The following is a 15,080-nucleotide window of genomic DNA, read 5'->3' on the forward strand; positions in this document are numbered from 1 at the left end:
GTTAGTAAATCCAGCTAATATAAAATTAAAAAATTACACAAAATCATACACTAAACTCTGTTTTTATACTACATACAGTCCGGCTGAGTTTTACAAGTTTCCAGTCAAATATGTCTACAAAAATAATAATTTATTGATGTAAATTACCAGTGTAAAACAGATATAATTTTTTTATAGTCATTAAAAAAATCAAAGTTAATTTTTTGACCTTCGAGTAAAAATATATTTGAATTTTTTTTAGAAAGCCCAATGACTTTAGTGGCATTCAAAATAATACAAAGACCGTAAATACATCAAAATTCACATTTGAAATATGGGAGCCTCTTTTTTTTTTCTTCCTTAACACACTACATTTTGTTGAAGTGTGGGAAAGATGCTGGACTGTCGTTGTTCCTTTTTTTTTTGTTACTGGCGGAACAAACAAAATGAGCACAGTCAAAGCAGTTGACATCTAATGCCATCTGCTGAAGCGAGGAATGTTGCAAGACCTGAGAGGCTCACAGCCTCTAAACACGACAACAGACCCCGCTTCTCGGCCGTGCTGCGTCTCTGCTCGCCAGTGTTTCACGTGTAGCGAAGATGACTCACCCACTGTAATCACTAGCCTCTCTAATTGAAGGATGTTCTGGTTTAATGTTCTGCGTATGATCACAGGCTTACATCTCAAGTCGAGGAATTATTGTATGGTGTGTGTGTGTGTGTGTGTCCGTGTGAAGCGCATTTCATCTTTCTGAAATTTTTTTCTTTTTCATCCTCTAATTCTTGCCATTTTCAAACGCCTGCCCTTTTTTGGAGTTTAGAAAAGGTGTGTGCTGATGAAAGAGAGGAAATAGAGAGGTTAGGATCGCCTAGTGAGCCTCCGCTCTATGTAGACAAACATGACAGTGTGTTTGACTGCCTGCTGCAGCCATTCATTCACACAATAACCGTATTTATCCAATTAACAGATAATGAGCAGGCTGATTTGGGGCTGTTTACACTGTGTATTTGCTTTACACAGAGAGAGATCAGGGTCTCTCTGCCTGGCTGCAGTGCTTCATGCATGTGTAGAAGCAGTGTTTATAAGCAGGAGTGGTCGGCGGTGATGGTGGCATTGTTTGCCCAAGGACTGATGCCTTCCGTATGGATGTGTCTAGCCGGCCAAGCTCTCATCCTCTTCTCTCAGAGAGGAGATTGAAAATGGTGAAAGACACAGACGGCTAATTGATCGAGCCTCACTCAACTGTTAGGGAGGAAGATGGAGGGGTGGAAGAGAGCTCGAGAGAAGGAAGAAGGTAATAGGAAAGCACCTATTAAGTAGCCCATGCTGGGCATTTAGTGGAAAGGGGTTGTTTACTAAATACTGTGGGGTGTTGTTTTGTTAACACACCCCTGTTTAGATCTGGAATATGTGGTTGAAAGAGCAGGAAATGGGTGCTCCGAGCCTTTTCTAAGCTTTCCTGATGATTGCTATTGCAGGTCCTCAACCACTAATACCCACTTTCGTGCCTTTTGTGTGTAAAGGGCAATATGTTTATGCCGAGTCAGAATAAAAAGCAAGGTGCTGAGAAAATGTATTTCATTTCAACTGCATTGCACAGAATTAATTTAATTTATTTATGTTTTTGTTTTTATAAAAAAGATATTGCTAAAACTACTTTGCAACCTTTGGCGTTGTCAATTTGAAGTCTATTTAAAATGTGTATTGTTTCCTATTCTGTGCAAGTACTAATTTTTCTCAGTATAACAAATTGCTTTTTCAGGATTGAGAAAATTAAAACGACGAGTATTAAAGCTTCATAATCATTCCGATTTGTCCCTGGACTTTCTTTCACCTTTTTCTCGTAAAGCCTCTCTCATTCTGCAGCGGTCACGGTGGTAGGCAGGTTGTGATAAAATGTCCACCTTAAATCTTGTTTGATGGCCCCTCAAAGGCAAAGTGGCCTTCTGGAAATAATTTTGAGGGTTGAAGAGCACAGTATTAACAGATTTAATGTAGCCATTGAGCGAATTGCTGGAGCACAATGTCATATTGAACCAAATGAGAGCGACAAATTGCACATCAACAAACAGCACATCTGTTAATAATTGTGCTTTTAATTGTAGACAAGTACAAAATTTAAAATTGCATGTCAAGCACCATGCGCTTTCAATTGTCACTGCACGTCGCACACATTGCTAAAATATAAAGAATACTCCTCCATTATATGTATGCATTAAAAAAAAACAAAGTAATTTATTATATTTTAAGTAATAATAATAATAATCTTTAGATTTGTTTTTTAATAAGATATATGGGCCATGATGAAGTCGTAATAAATAAAACAACAGAAATAGTTTTTCTTGTAAACAAAAAAAGGATATTAAAAATACAACAGTATTGAACTTCACTTGTCACTTCATTTTATCAGAAATGTGCAGTGCTTATGTAAAATTAATAACACTGACAGGGTGAAAAAGCACCAGTGTATTTAATGTTGCATTTGTTGGCAGCCGGCTTTTTTTTTTTTGGCCTCGTATGGAGACACAAGTGAAGTGTAGCATTTTGTAAACTGTGCCTAATTCCACTCACATCTGTGTCCAATTGTTGTCCGCATCTACATTCTTTGCGAGTGGATTTATTTTTCCTGGGCCACCATGTGGATTCAGCTGACCAGCTTAAGTGGGGATTAGTTGTTTTAAAGTTAGATTTTGATTAAAGCATTGTTTTGCAAAAGTTGTAACACACAACACATGGCTTATATACTCTGTAAAATACAAAAGACTTTGTGCAGATTATAAGATAAATATGTATTAGAAATGACAAAGGGGCTATTGACTGAAAAATGCCACTTTTTACTTGTCTTGTGCATTTTTTAAATTTGCATTAACATCTTAAAATACTAAACAAATCACAATTTTTATGTCAGTGCGTATATGAAAATAAGCAACCCTTGCTTGTATAATAACAGGTATATGCAGCAAAGAAGAAGAAACAGTGTGTGCTTGGTCAGGCACCCTGCATGCTCAGATGATCTAGCTAAAAGCTTGGCTGTAGCTATATTTATCTTTGGAAATGCAGGTCTTGAAATAAGTAAAGCGTAGTAAAAAAAAAAAAAAAGAAGCCTGCTAACGGCTCTGAATGAAGCATGTTGTGGCACTTCTTTTTTTTTCTTTCTTTTGATGACACTTCCAACGCTTCATCTAGTCAGGCTTTGTTCTTGTTAGCTTCAAAGACCTGGCAGTTCAGGTTGAAGTAAAGAAGCACATCAAAGATGCTAAATGCAGACCTTTTTTAAAGAAAAAACTAAATGTTTAGCGGTGATGAAGAAAGGCATGTTTTTGCTTTTAAATCCAAGCCCCCTCCCTTCACCTCTCCCATCTTCCCTGCTCTCCCTCACCCCCTTCACCTGGCTGGTTTCACCTGCTGGCAAAGGCTGACACACCACTATGGTAATGGCTTTATTGGCATGAACTGTTGAAGAGAGAAGCCAGCCACCACACACACCATACCACATCAGCCCACCACAACACTCTCGCTTCACAGCTTCCCCCAACTCTGTGATCTCTCTTAATGTTCTGTGGCAAAATGTGTTTCTCTTTCGTCTCCATTGCTTTTGCCTCTTCTTTCTGTTCTATAAATATAGATTTTACTCATGTTGTAATTTTTTTCATCCTTTTTGTGTATTTCAGTATTAAGAAATTATTGGAGGAAGAAATGCTGTTGTCTGTGCTTTGTGAAAGTAAAAGTGAGGTGTGAGAATGAAATATACCGGTTATTTTTGCTAAGATGGCTGTATCGTAAGCAGTGGGAGAGAAGGCAAATTGTAAAGCTGGAATGGTGTTCATGAAGGCTTTGCCTCGGTGTGAAGAGCAAAGCCTGTTGGGGAAAAAAAAGAAAAAAAACCTTAGACCATGGAGCTCAGGTTACCCTGGCTCATGTAAACAGTCAGCCATTAAAAAATCATGGCAGGATTTTTGAAAAAAGACTTTATACATCTTTCGCTCCATCTCTCTCTCTTTTTTTTTTTTTTTTTTACCTGACCATATGAATACCTTTGACCTTTTTTGGACCCTGTATTCCCATGGTGGGCTGGAGTCAGGTCTAATATAGTGTTATAGCCATGCAAGTATATGGCTCTGCTTGATGTTTGCAGAGAGACAAGCAGAGTGGGAGTGGACAGCAAAATGTAACTGTCAGCTAAAGGAGAGTAATAGAGGCATTCGTAGCGTCATAGGAAACATATGTGGCTCCATATGCTCTCCATGTTCTCCTTTCCAGTCTCTTTCATTGTCTGAGATGCACCACTGATCTGAGGGCCTCTAAAGTGCTCTCTCTGTGTGTGTGTGTGTGTGTGTGTGTGTGTGTGTGTGTGTGTGTGTGTGTGTGTGTGTGTGTGTGTGTGTGTCTACGCCACTCATCTGGGGGCCTCTGTAGTGCCCTGTGCATGAGCGTGTGTGTGTGTGTGTGTGTGTACACTTGCAGACATACAGAAATGAGTTATGTGTCTTTGTGTGCTAAAAAAAAAAAAAGACATAAGCATGAACCTTTGTGTTACCGCAAAGAAAGTGTGTGTGTATTTCTCCCGTTCTTTTTTTCATGGCCATTGTGAGTCGGCTGTGAAGTTGTGCATTTTTCTATTGTGCCCCAGGCACAGGCAGGCCTAGGGAAGACAGCCCTGATGGTCATTAGGACCTGTCAGTATGCCTAGAGGAGGAGTGCTGATAAATTTCAGATAGTGTCAATTGCAGATGAAAGATCTGCTGAAGATGCTAGGGGTGTCACGCTTGACTTGCCACTGCTCAACAAGTCCCATCTTCCTTCCAGCAGCAGCAAGCAGGAAAGTAGGCAGGCTCTCCCACCCTTTACTGGCCCTCAGCCCCCTTCTATCCACAACCCCTCACCCCTTTGCCTACCTACACTCCCTCACCCCCTTCCCCACACCCCATCACCCCCCTCCACCCCACCCCTTCCTGCTTACCTTGGCTAAGCCGCTTTGCATGTTGATTGGGGGAGGGCTAATCCAGTTTGCAGCTGTCGTAGACCAATGATGAATCACCTTTCCGTCATTTGGCCATGCTCCCCTTGCTCAGGGAGGAGGGAGGACCTGGAGGAGGAAACAACAGTGGAGCGGGGCTGCGGCTCAGAGCGAGACAATGTGAGCCTCTGTTCCCCAGCTAGCCCTCTCTTCCCATTCTGCTCCAGAATAACAATAATGTTTTCTCAGACAAGCCTTTTTGTGTCATGGATGGCTCCGGACTGTGACATCGAGCTGCAATAACAAGGAGTGACATTGTTTCTGCTGGGGCAGGTGGAGGCAGAATAAAGAAAGGGAGTGTGGTTTGAGAGGACTCAAAGCCATCTAGGTCCAGGTAAGAGCACAGTTGTGCCAGTGCCAGGAGCATCAGAGACATGTAGCTCTCTGTGTGGCATCAGAGATTGCTTTAGAAATTCTGCTAAAGAACTGTCGGCATTTCTCGGCTTGACTGATTAGAGATGGGAGGCTTTTTAGCCGTCAGTTAATGACAAAAAAGTTTGGCAAAAGGAAAAGAAAACAGGATTAAGCCGTGTGTGCAAGAAATAGGGTCAGTTTATTCTGGATCATCCTTAAGAGTATGCTTAGCGGGTGTGATATTTTTAGGGGAGGAGTAAATTAATATACCTTTGGGAAAAAGGCAATGCAGCTTCCATTACTGGAGCACGCGTGAAGAAGACTGACTTGGACTTTTGTGTTGCTGTTTTTTGTTAATTATAATTACCTTTTTGGTGTGTACTGTCTTGCCTAAATGTATATATATATTTCCCATAAATAATTGATTTGGATTTAAACCCCAAGAAATGACTACATCTGCCAAAATCTACTGGAAAGTATTACAACATAATATCATTGCAATGTTATTTTAAACCCAGTGAATGCATATCATAATTTAATGTTTTTATCTCATAATTCTGTTTCTTGGTGGCATCTGATATCACTCAGACTACTCAGAGTTGCTTGAGCATTTATCTTTGTGGCCTTTTGTAAAGGCCGATGTTTGTCGATAGCAGAGATACCCCAAACCCTGCAATATAATTAAAAATGACAGTACAATGTACAAAACATTTTATCCTAATTTCATTAACTCACTGTTGCAATGGGAGCAGCGGCAGAAACAAATGGGGTGTAGAGTTTGTGGCCATACTTTTTCAAATCACTCGTGCCTTCTTTTAGCTCCATTGTCTGTGCTCAATCAGATCCTTTGAGCGCACAAATGAGAAGAGAGAATAAGGTTTTCAGTGCCGTGGTCTTTTGTATAAACACAGAAACAATTAAGGAGCTTGCCAGAGCAAACACATGCCTCATGAGCTTCTCATCTGCCCATCACTGAGGCATAGACTCTTATAATCAAGCAGAGTGCTGCGTTTTTAACAGGCATGCTGTGCGTTGCTTCCAACCAGCAAACATCTGTTAACAGTCTTCATTATCGCACAAAACGATATATACTTAAGGCCATTTTTGTTTCAAGAAGCATCAGACTAAATTAAGAGTAAACATTTTGCGTTCACATTACGTTAAATTGTGACTGCCAGTGAGAAATCTCAAACTGTGCTGTCAAAATGCTTAACAGTCATTTTATCACTCTGTTCCACACAGTTTTTTTTTTTGTGTGTGTGTAACATTTTGTCTTGTGTACTTCCTTCATTTTAATCTGATAATTGTTTTTTTTCTGGGCATTTAGCACAGCCTAAAAATTGCTTTATTTAAAGTAGTAAAGTAGAAAAATATCACATGCAAGATAGAAATGAGTAAACTTGCATTAAATTGTGTATTTTTCTACTGTAAGTGCAGTGGAATACACTGTGCTTTTTACTCTCTCATGTTCACCATTTTATACCGTGCACGAGGGTGTACACAGAATTCTGCATGAGAGCTCTGCGCCTTCCCTGAAACCAGACTATCTAATTTGATTTGATGTGTGCCTGCGTGTGTGTGTGTGTGTGTGTGTCGTCAGGTCTATGGAAATGCAGGATCTAGCCAGTCCGCACAGCCGAGTAAGTGGAAGCAGTGAATCTCCTAATGGTCCCAACCTTGACAACTCACACATCGGTAACAATTCCATGACACCCAATGGCACTGAAGGTATGTGTGCAGTGCTGTTGTGCGTACATTTACCTTTCTCTCTTTTAATGCTTGCTAAAGTTCCTAAAATAACTGAAAATTGTGACAGTAAACCTAAAAGTATTTTATCACAGTATCGATGCTTTACAGCAATAAAGCCAGCGTGAGTGTTGAACTGATATTTAGAAGTTTTTTAGGATATATTATCAACACTTTTGCTGTAATATAGTATTAACAAGATACTAAAATGGGGCGTGGATTCATTTGACATTTGCTGGTTCTCAGCCTTAACACAGTTCAGTACCTCTGTTGGTCGTTTTCTCGTGACTATTAGCTGTTTATTTAAGCACCCATGTAATTATTCAAAGCCCACAAATGGAAATGATGGCACTTTGCATTTGGTTTCTACTCTACATTGTTATAGTCACTCAGGCGATTCACCTGTGCTTCAAATCTGAGCCTTTGTTTAGTGAAGCAGTCGTCCCCAAATCATAAAACATCAATTTATTAAAAGAACCACATTGTCAGATAAGCTTTAGAAGTATTTTTTAAATTTATTATTTTTGTTTGTTTGTTCATGACACACAGGACCTGTAGTCATGATGTAGACTGTCATGTGTTCCTTTGCCATTCTGTCTTTCCCATAGGTGATAACATCACAATGCTTACCACTGCAGACTGGTTGTTAGGTTCAAACTCACAGTCCGCTGCAGGTTTGTCTACTGTTGGTGCCAATGAAAGGACAATACTTGGTGTTTTGTGTTTTTTGTTTGTTTCAACTCAACTGAAAGCACTCATTGTAATTTTGAACCATCTACTTGACTCATGAAGAAATTTGTATTCTTTAAAATCTCCCCTTAAAATTATATTACTATTTACCAGCTGCAATCGCCTCAACTATTGTGCCTTTCATTCAGAAACTCTGGTACTTGTTGTTATTTTTTGTGGCATTCTGTTTCAAGCATGGTTTGACACAGACTTGACTTGAGTTCATTGTTAGTGATTGGTCGTACTGTGAACTTGCATATAAGCATTATAAGCATTATAATTCTTAATTTTTTAATTTGGTTGTTCCATGCTGATTTCCTGAATACAGTGGTTATTGTGTGCTCTGTGACCTGAATGCTAGTTTATGCATGCATTTACCACTATTTTTCATCAGTGTGCTGTTGAAAAGAACTACCCTTTGTCAGCATATGTTCCTGCACTGAGCAAGCATAGTGGAAACATGTAAAACATGACAGCAAATGGCTTCTTCAACCATGAGGGATTCCACTGAGCATGACTCCTTTGCCCACATTGTCAATCTGTTTTTCCAAAAAAGGAAGAAAACAATCCTTCAGCCCGCCTGAAGTGAAATGGATAGATTTCAAAGAATCCTGAGCTGTCAGATAGCTGTGAAATTGTCTTTGCAAATCTATTGCTGAGCTGTATAATAGCATCAAGGTCAAACAGCGTTCCCCACCCTCTTAAAAAGATTTTATACACCATATATTTCCTTGACATTTCAGTCGTACTTGCGTATCGCTTTTTATCAGCGACTTTAACGCACATCTACTGCACTTATTTTCATTCATCCCACATCTAAGTACTGATATGTCAGGAGGTTATTTTCTTTAAAATAATAATAGAAAGCTTTAGTATTTTACATTTACTAGAATCCACTCTCATATGAAAGTTTAATTCATGGTTCTTTTTTAAGTAGATAAAAACTTTCCTATTGCGGTTTTGATCTTTTCTATTTTGTCACTCTGAAAGATAAATAACAAGAGATCAAAAGAAAATCTAGCTACCAAAAATAATTAGACAATTCAGTAATACATGTACTTAAGACTACTGCAAATGTATTGTGCATTTAAATTAGCTGACCTTATTTTACATGCAATACACTTATTAAATGTTATTTTTTTCCAAAAAAGTATTTTTTGTTTGTGAAAATGTGGAAGCCTAATGTAGTGAGACAAGATTTTCCTTTTTTCCTGACATTGATGTGGTGCTCTTGCTGAGAATGTGTCTTCTTTGTTTGCAGTTAAAACAGAACCAATGAGCAGCACCGAAATCGCCACCTCAGTAGCAGACACCTCTCTAGATAGCTTCTCAGGATCAGGTGAGACGTTTTGGTGTGTGTGTGTGTGAATGTGTGTGAATGTGTGTCCGACTGCCTCTCTCTCATACACACAGCAGATGAGCATAGAGATGACTGACTGATAAGCCGGTACCCGGGAAATGTCCCTCCAGCTAAAACTGCATTACAATGTGTGTTTTTGTGTGATAGTGTGTTTAAGAACAAGGGGATCTACCTCAACTGTCAGCATATATATATGCTGTGCTTGCTTGCACCTGTGTGTGTGTCCTGACTCCACTGGTTCCCATGTCAGTGAGGACTGAATTATGACCTGTAATGCACTGAGCTTGTCTGTCCAGTGGAGTGACGCGCTATCCCAGTGGCCCTCGATCTCCACGGGCTGTTACCCAATCGGCCTATCGGCCTAGGCTTTTCACACCTTCCTTTCAGCAAGGAAATATCTCACTCACACACACACACACACACACACTCTAACATAAACACATTGTTAAATAAAACAAAGGCCGCAGAGTATGATAAGCATTGTTGGAACTATCATAGGAATTATAACTATTTAAAATTTGGGGGGTTTATTTTTCCACCATCTGCAGTAAATCTTTGCTGTAAACATTTGTTAATAGCACTACGTGCAGCTGTACATGGTATTAACCTGCTGCTAATTTGCCTTTATTTCCTAAGCCGTTTAACTAAATGCTTGATACTATATGCTCGGAGGACATAAATCACAGCATGACTTTTGTCTGACAGTATTAATGAAATTTAGTAATCTTATACCCCATATCCTCCGTGGGGGAAACCCAAAGCGCTCTTCAGAAGAGCAAGTTTTGTCCAGTGGCAGGTGCTACTGATGTGGGAAAAGTGTTCAATATTAATAACGTGTGTGAGGGGTTTGGGCTTACAGTTACATACAGTTAGCGCCCCCCCCCGCAACCAAATCCCTTATTTTACATGTCACGACCGATTAGACAGATGTTTTAAAACTGCGTCTCCGGTACAGTTAAATGCCGAGACTGAGATTGTTGCTTCCCCGAATTGTTCTGGTTTTAAACTAACTGAATAATTTTGTCAAGCTTAACAGATTTTAATTTATACAGCTATCTCTTGCATTTTATTAGCTTATTTTGATTTCATTCAATATGACTATTATTGTTTGCGTTTTTTTAACATTTAAAGTTTAAATTTGCAAAACAGCATTCAAGGTAGCTCTTCCACTTTGACTTTTTAAAGATTTTCTTTCTATTCAGAATTATTTACCAGAGTCCTATAAGTAAATTTATATTTTTTGTTAACGTACACGTGCTCTGTGGGTTGACATGGGTGCACATGCACACACGCATCAGCAACAGTAACCGGGAGGATTTTCTACAAATAATCAAATTATAGATATTAAACTACTTTTGTGACTGTTGTTATTTGACAAGCTGGAAAAATGAACCCTGTGCTGTGAATGTGTCAGAATGCAAAGTACATTTTGAGTTGTTTGACTTAAAACCGCACTAGCTAGTTTAATTCTCAGTTTAATCTGAGCTTGCTAGCAGCTTTGTGTTAAAGTTGCCTGTCTTATCTAAAGTAGGGCTTTGTGTTGATCAAAAGGCATATTTAAAAATCAGCATCTCTGTGATTTACCATGAATAGCAGTCTGATGCTTGAAAAATGTTTCTGTCTCAGTTTATTTCTCAACTTTGCACCTATCTACCTATCACCTACTCTCACCTGCACAGTTTGACTGAAGAAGGGGTGATCTGTGAGGCGGCTTTGGGAGAAACCCTCTAACACTATATAGGAAAATGGAGTGAGACAGCTGATATTGCACAATTTTACATACCCCACAACTATAATTAGTGTAGTAATTTTAGAACTAATGTTACAAGTGAATGCATATTATAGTTATTCTGATGAAGGCGGGGAATTGTACAAATATGTACAAAATTGAAGATGGGTGGAGTGAGTTTGAGTGTCCCCTGATTATTGCACAGAGAGCCAGAGCCTCATACAGCATGACTGACAAAGGCAATCTAGAGTTAAATAATTTTTTCTGCACTCAAAATAAAAAAATCTTGTAAAGTTGCTTGTATTTCAACCTTAAGAGCACCGGTGAAGCATATACTCATCAGTGATGAAACGAGTAGCACTCATTAGCTCCAATCAGTGACGTCACTTCAGATATGGCTGTGGCTAGAAAGACCCAAAGCATCTTAAGCCACAAGCCGAGACTGATTCAGGCCGTCGTGTGTGTGTGCTTACACCAGTGTTTGTCATAGCGGCTCAGAAGTATCTCAGAGATACGTGGGTCAGCAGGAGGACCTGATGTTTTTACCTGATTATTTTGCTTCATTATAACTCTCCGGTTTTCAACCTTAAATAAGGTTACCAAAATAAATAGAGTAATGCAATGTAATTACTGGTTCCTTGGAATCCAGAAGTTCTGTTGGCAAAAGATAATATTTACCTTATTTCTTAATGTTTAAATATGTGCTTGCCTCTTTTCTTTTTAACTCTCCTCAGCTATTGGAACCAGTGGCTTCAGCCCAAGACAAACGCACCAGTTCTCTCCACAGATTTACCCTTCCAAGTAAGGTTTCTTTTATTTTTCTGTAAAAAAATAAGCAGCATCCAACTTCATTTCGTTCTTTAATTAGATCCTTCTGCTAGATGGGGGTTTTCTGACTGGCTTTGTTTGCATGGGTGTCTGTAGCCAGCGCACTCTGAAATCTGTTGTAATTATTATCTTGCAAAAATTTCCTTTGCCATTTATTGTTCTTTCACTATGTATATGAGCTTTGCTATGCTGTCTATCTTACAGCTTGGCTGGCTGTTTAGAACGAAGTAGCTCAATCACAAGGAATTTCTCAGTTAGCAAAGTTTGTGTTATGGTTTTGGGGGTAAAACACGGGCCTCACTTTTCCTGCCTTCCTTTTCTCACTCTAGTTTCTTGTTTCTTTTCTCAAATAGCAGAACATATCCGCATATTCTTCCTACCCCTTCATCCCAAAATATGGCTGCGTATGGACAGGCGCAGTACACCACAGGAATGCAGCAGGCCGCAGCTTATGCTAGCTACCCCCAGCCTGGCCAGCCCTATGGCATACCAGCTTATGGTAAGATTAACACAAATGATTGCCTCCTCTTGCTGGAGAGAGTCTGTTAATAATGTCAGAGTTCTTGAAATTGTATTAACCCAAAGTCTTGAAAATGCACAACTAATTTTTTTTTCTTCATGAAGTTTAGGAAAAGTACCTTGCTCATGTTCCCAGAATTCCTCCTGTACACCAAAACCAACAGAGATGCTGAGTTGTTGTTTAGTGCCTGCATATTCTCTTGCAGTGCAGTAGAAGAAAATTTGCTTATGAAGCTGTTCAGATAGATCAGAAAGATTACTGATATAAATCTGAAAACAAGAACTGGTTTCCTCTGGCATCGCAAGAGAAGCATAGAGTACATCGCTTACTGTAGACTTTATTTGTCCTAAGTCTTTGGAGTGTTTTGACCCCACAAGACTCTCCAATATGTGGAGGAATTTACACTGTTTATTTGAATAAAGTCCTGCAATCTGCCGTCGCATAGAGACTACATTGTGACTGACTCAGCCAAAACAGTGGTCAGGGTAGCTCACAAACACGGGCAGAATGTTTTGTTACTTGTGCATCTTTTCATGTGACCTTTGCTAAATGATAATAACAGTTATTAATAAAATCATAAAATAAAACAAGCCTAATCCAAACATGCGTTTTGGTTTTCGAGCAAAGTAGTGTGCTGTTGTGCAGAGTGATGGAACTCAGCGCAAGATAAAATTTCCAAACAACAAATGATGAAAATCAGTAACAGATAATCACCAGTCATCCACTGTGATTAGTGTGTTATGCTAACAGACAGAGGTGGTGTCCCTTTGCTGTCCAGTGTAATTTAAAACTGTGTTGACTGTTGTCTGTGCATCAAACCGATCTGGTGTCACTAACTGATTTAGGTCCATTGTGGGCAGGCATAAAGACGGAGGGGGGGTTGAGTCAGTCCCAATCCCCGGGACAGACAGGCTTCCTAAGCTACAGCTCTGGCTTCACAACACCACAGACAGGACAGGCCCCCTACAGCTACCAGATGCAGGGTGAGGACATCATTGTGAATTCTTTGCTTTTTCTCCCAATTTTTTCCAAAGTTTGAATTTGTGCGTTAGAAAACACACCACAAGATGAAATACATTTTACTTAAACCCAACAGCATATGAAATAGATGGCAAACTTTTTTTTTTTTTTGCTATTTCTGTAGTGGGTCTCTTTTTGGATGTAATGCACAAAATCCTGTCTTTATATTCAGCCCTTTCAAATAAGGTTTATTTTACTTTTTTTTTTTTTTACATTAGAAGACTTATTCACAGCACAGCCCTCGCCCTCACCCTTGATAGTGGTTGCAACCCAGCGGTGTTTTGTGCAGCCACAACGGCTGCCTTCCTTTCCTCTCCTCTCTTAAAAGTATCAACACAGATGGAAAAATGGCAAGCACTTAGGAGGCAGCAGCCATGTCGCTCCCCAGCCTTTGTTTTTTCTCTCCCTGTGATCATATTTTCATTTGTTTAAGAACTGAGAACACAGAGATTTATGCCCTTGAAACCGATTAAGATGAGTTGTGCACCCTACACTCCCCCTTTTTGTGCTCTTTCTCTCCAGCCATACAGTTTAAATGTAGATCGGGCCTAATGCCCAGTGGACTGTATCTGTTACACTCTTTCTGCTTCTCTCTGGTTCAGAAAGCCTCTGCACTGAGCAAGCTAGCTGCTATTGCAGTCTTTGTATTCTCTCCTGTAATATCTAAAGTGTGACAGTTGAAATATCTCCACATGTTGCTGAAAAGCCCCCAGAACATCCCACAATAAATAACACCAGCTCAGCAGCAGATGTGGCAGGGGAAGCCTCTCTTCCACGCCTCTTAACCAAATACAGTTGGCCACATTCAGAGATTTTGGAGCACACTTCACACCTGAAAAAAGGAGAGGCAGAAAGAGAACGACAGGAACAAAAGTCAGAGCATGTGCGGCAGAGTGCACAAGCTGCTATCCTGCCCTTAGTGGTTTAACTCATGATGACAGTATTATGTTCCCATTCATCTTCTAAGTATTATGCTCTTACTCTGTCTTTCTTTTAACCTCCGTCTATCTCAGTCTCTCCCTCACTCTCTTCAGCTATCTCTGCCTATCTTTTCCCCCATGTTAGCGTTAAGTGCATTAGTAATTGACAGCCATGTAAGATGACAGATTGACCACTATTCTGGCCCTGGGTTCTCTAACTGTGGCTCTGGCCCTCCGCCACACCATCATCATTACTCTCTCCGGCCTATTGATCTGCCTGGGCAATGTGCCTCAGGCCTGGGTGTCCCAACCAAAGACTCCTTTTCCACATCTGATACTCCCCTTTCTTTCAGTGTCGCTGCCACCAGCCTGTGGCCAGCTGTCAAGGCAGAGGACGATTAGATTAATGTTTTTTGCTCTTTGCTTTCATCTCTGATGCGATCGAGCTTTGTGTGGTTGCTAAAGTCAAGGTACCAAATCATAAAGTGGAAACTTGGGGCACTTTTTTGTAGGGCATTTCAGGGAGTACCGAAAATGGCAAAAAATATTAGAGGAGCGTAAACAGACAGAGGCATTGTTTTTATGGTGGTGCTGAGCAGATGCTAATTAGGTGAATAATTGGGTTCCAGCATTCTGTCCCAATGGTAGTGCGAGCTGAAGAAGCTGAAGCCTTGGTTGCCTTTTAAAAGGAGAGCCCCATCTGGACTTGATAGGCTATTCCCAAGTGGGGCATACAAACTTCTGCTACAAATATTGTGCACTGATGATAGACATAGCCCATGGCAAGGGACTGATCAAGCAAAGCAAATGGACTTCCAATTGTGGAGCCAGAAGGCAGGAGGGAAGGAGGAGAGGAGGGAGGGATGATGTCTGGTCC

At 40.0% G+C, this 15,080-nt stretch overlaps 1 protein-coding gene across 10 annotated transcripts in view; it reads left to right on the plus strand.

Moving 5' to 3' along the window:
- Window positions 1-15,080, plus strand: part of eya1 (EYA transcriptional coactivator and phosphatase 1) — a 62,861-nt gene that overhangs the window by 23,382 nt on the left and 24,399 nt on the right. For 2 of the 10 annotated variants that reach the window (XM_004546623.3, XM_004546624.4), the window contains exons 2-7: window positions 6,952-7,079; window positions 7,706-7,771; window positions 9,088-9,165; window positions 11,650-11,716; window positions 12,097-12,242; window positions 13,109-13,246. In XM_004546623.3, coding sequence (XP_004546680.1) covers window positions 6,956-7,079; window positions 7,706-7,771; window positions 9,088-9,165; window positions 11,650-11,716; window positions 12,097-12,242; window positions 13,109-13,246 — 619 coding nt within the window. In that variant the 5' untranslated portion in view covers window positions 6,952-6,955. Of the gene's footprint in view, window positions 1-5,007; window positions 5,332-6,951; window positions 7,080-7,705; window positions 7,772-9,087; window positions 9,166-11,649; window positions 11,717-12,096; window positions 12,243-13,108; window positions 13,247-15,080 lie in introns of those variants that run through there. The other 8 variants (XM_012917865.3, XM_012917866.4, XM_004546625.4 and 5 more) reach the window with 7 other exon arrangements.

Source organism: Maylandia zebra, linkage group LG9, assembly GCF_041146795.1.
Source record: "Maylandia zebra isolate NMK-2024a linkage group LG9, Mzebra_GT3a, whole genome shotgun sequence".
In the NCBI taxonomy this organism is placed as follows: Eukaryota; Metazoa; Chordata; class Actinopteri; order Cichliformes; family Cichlidae; genus Maylandia; species Maylandia zebra.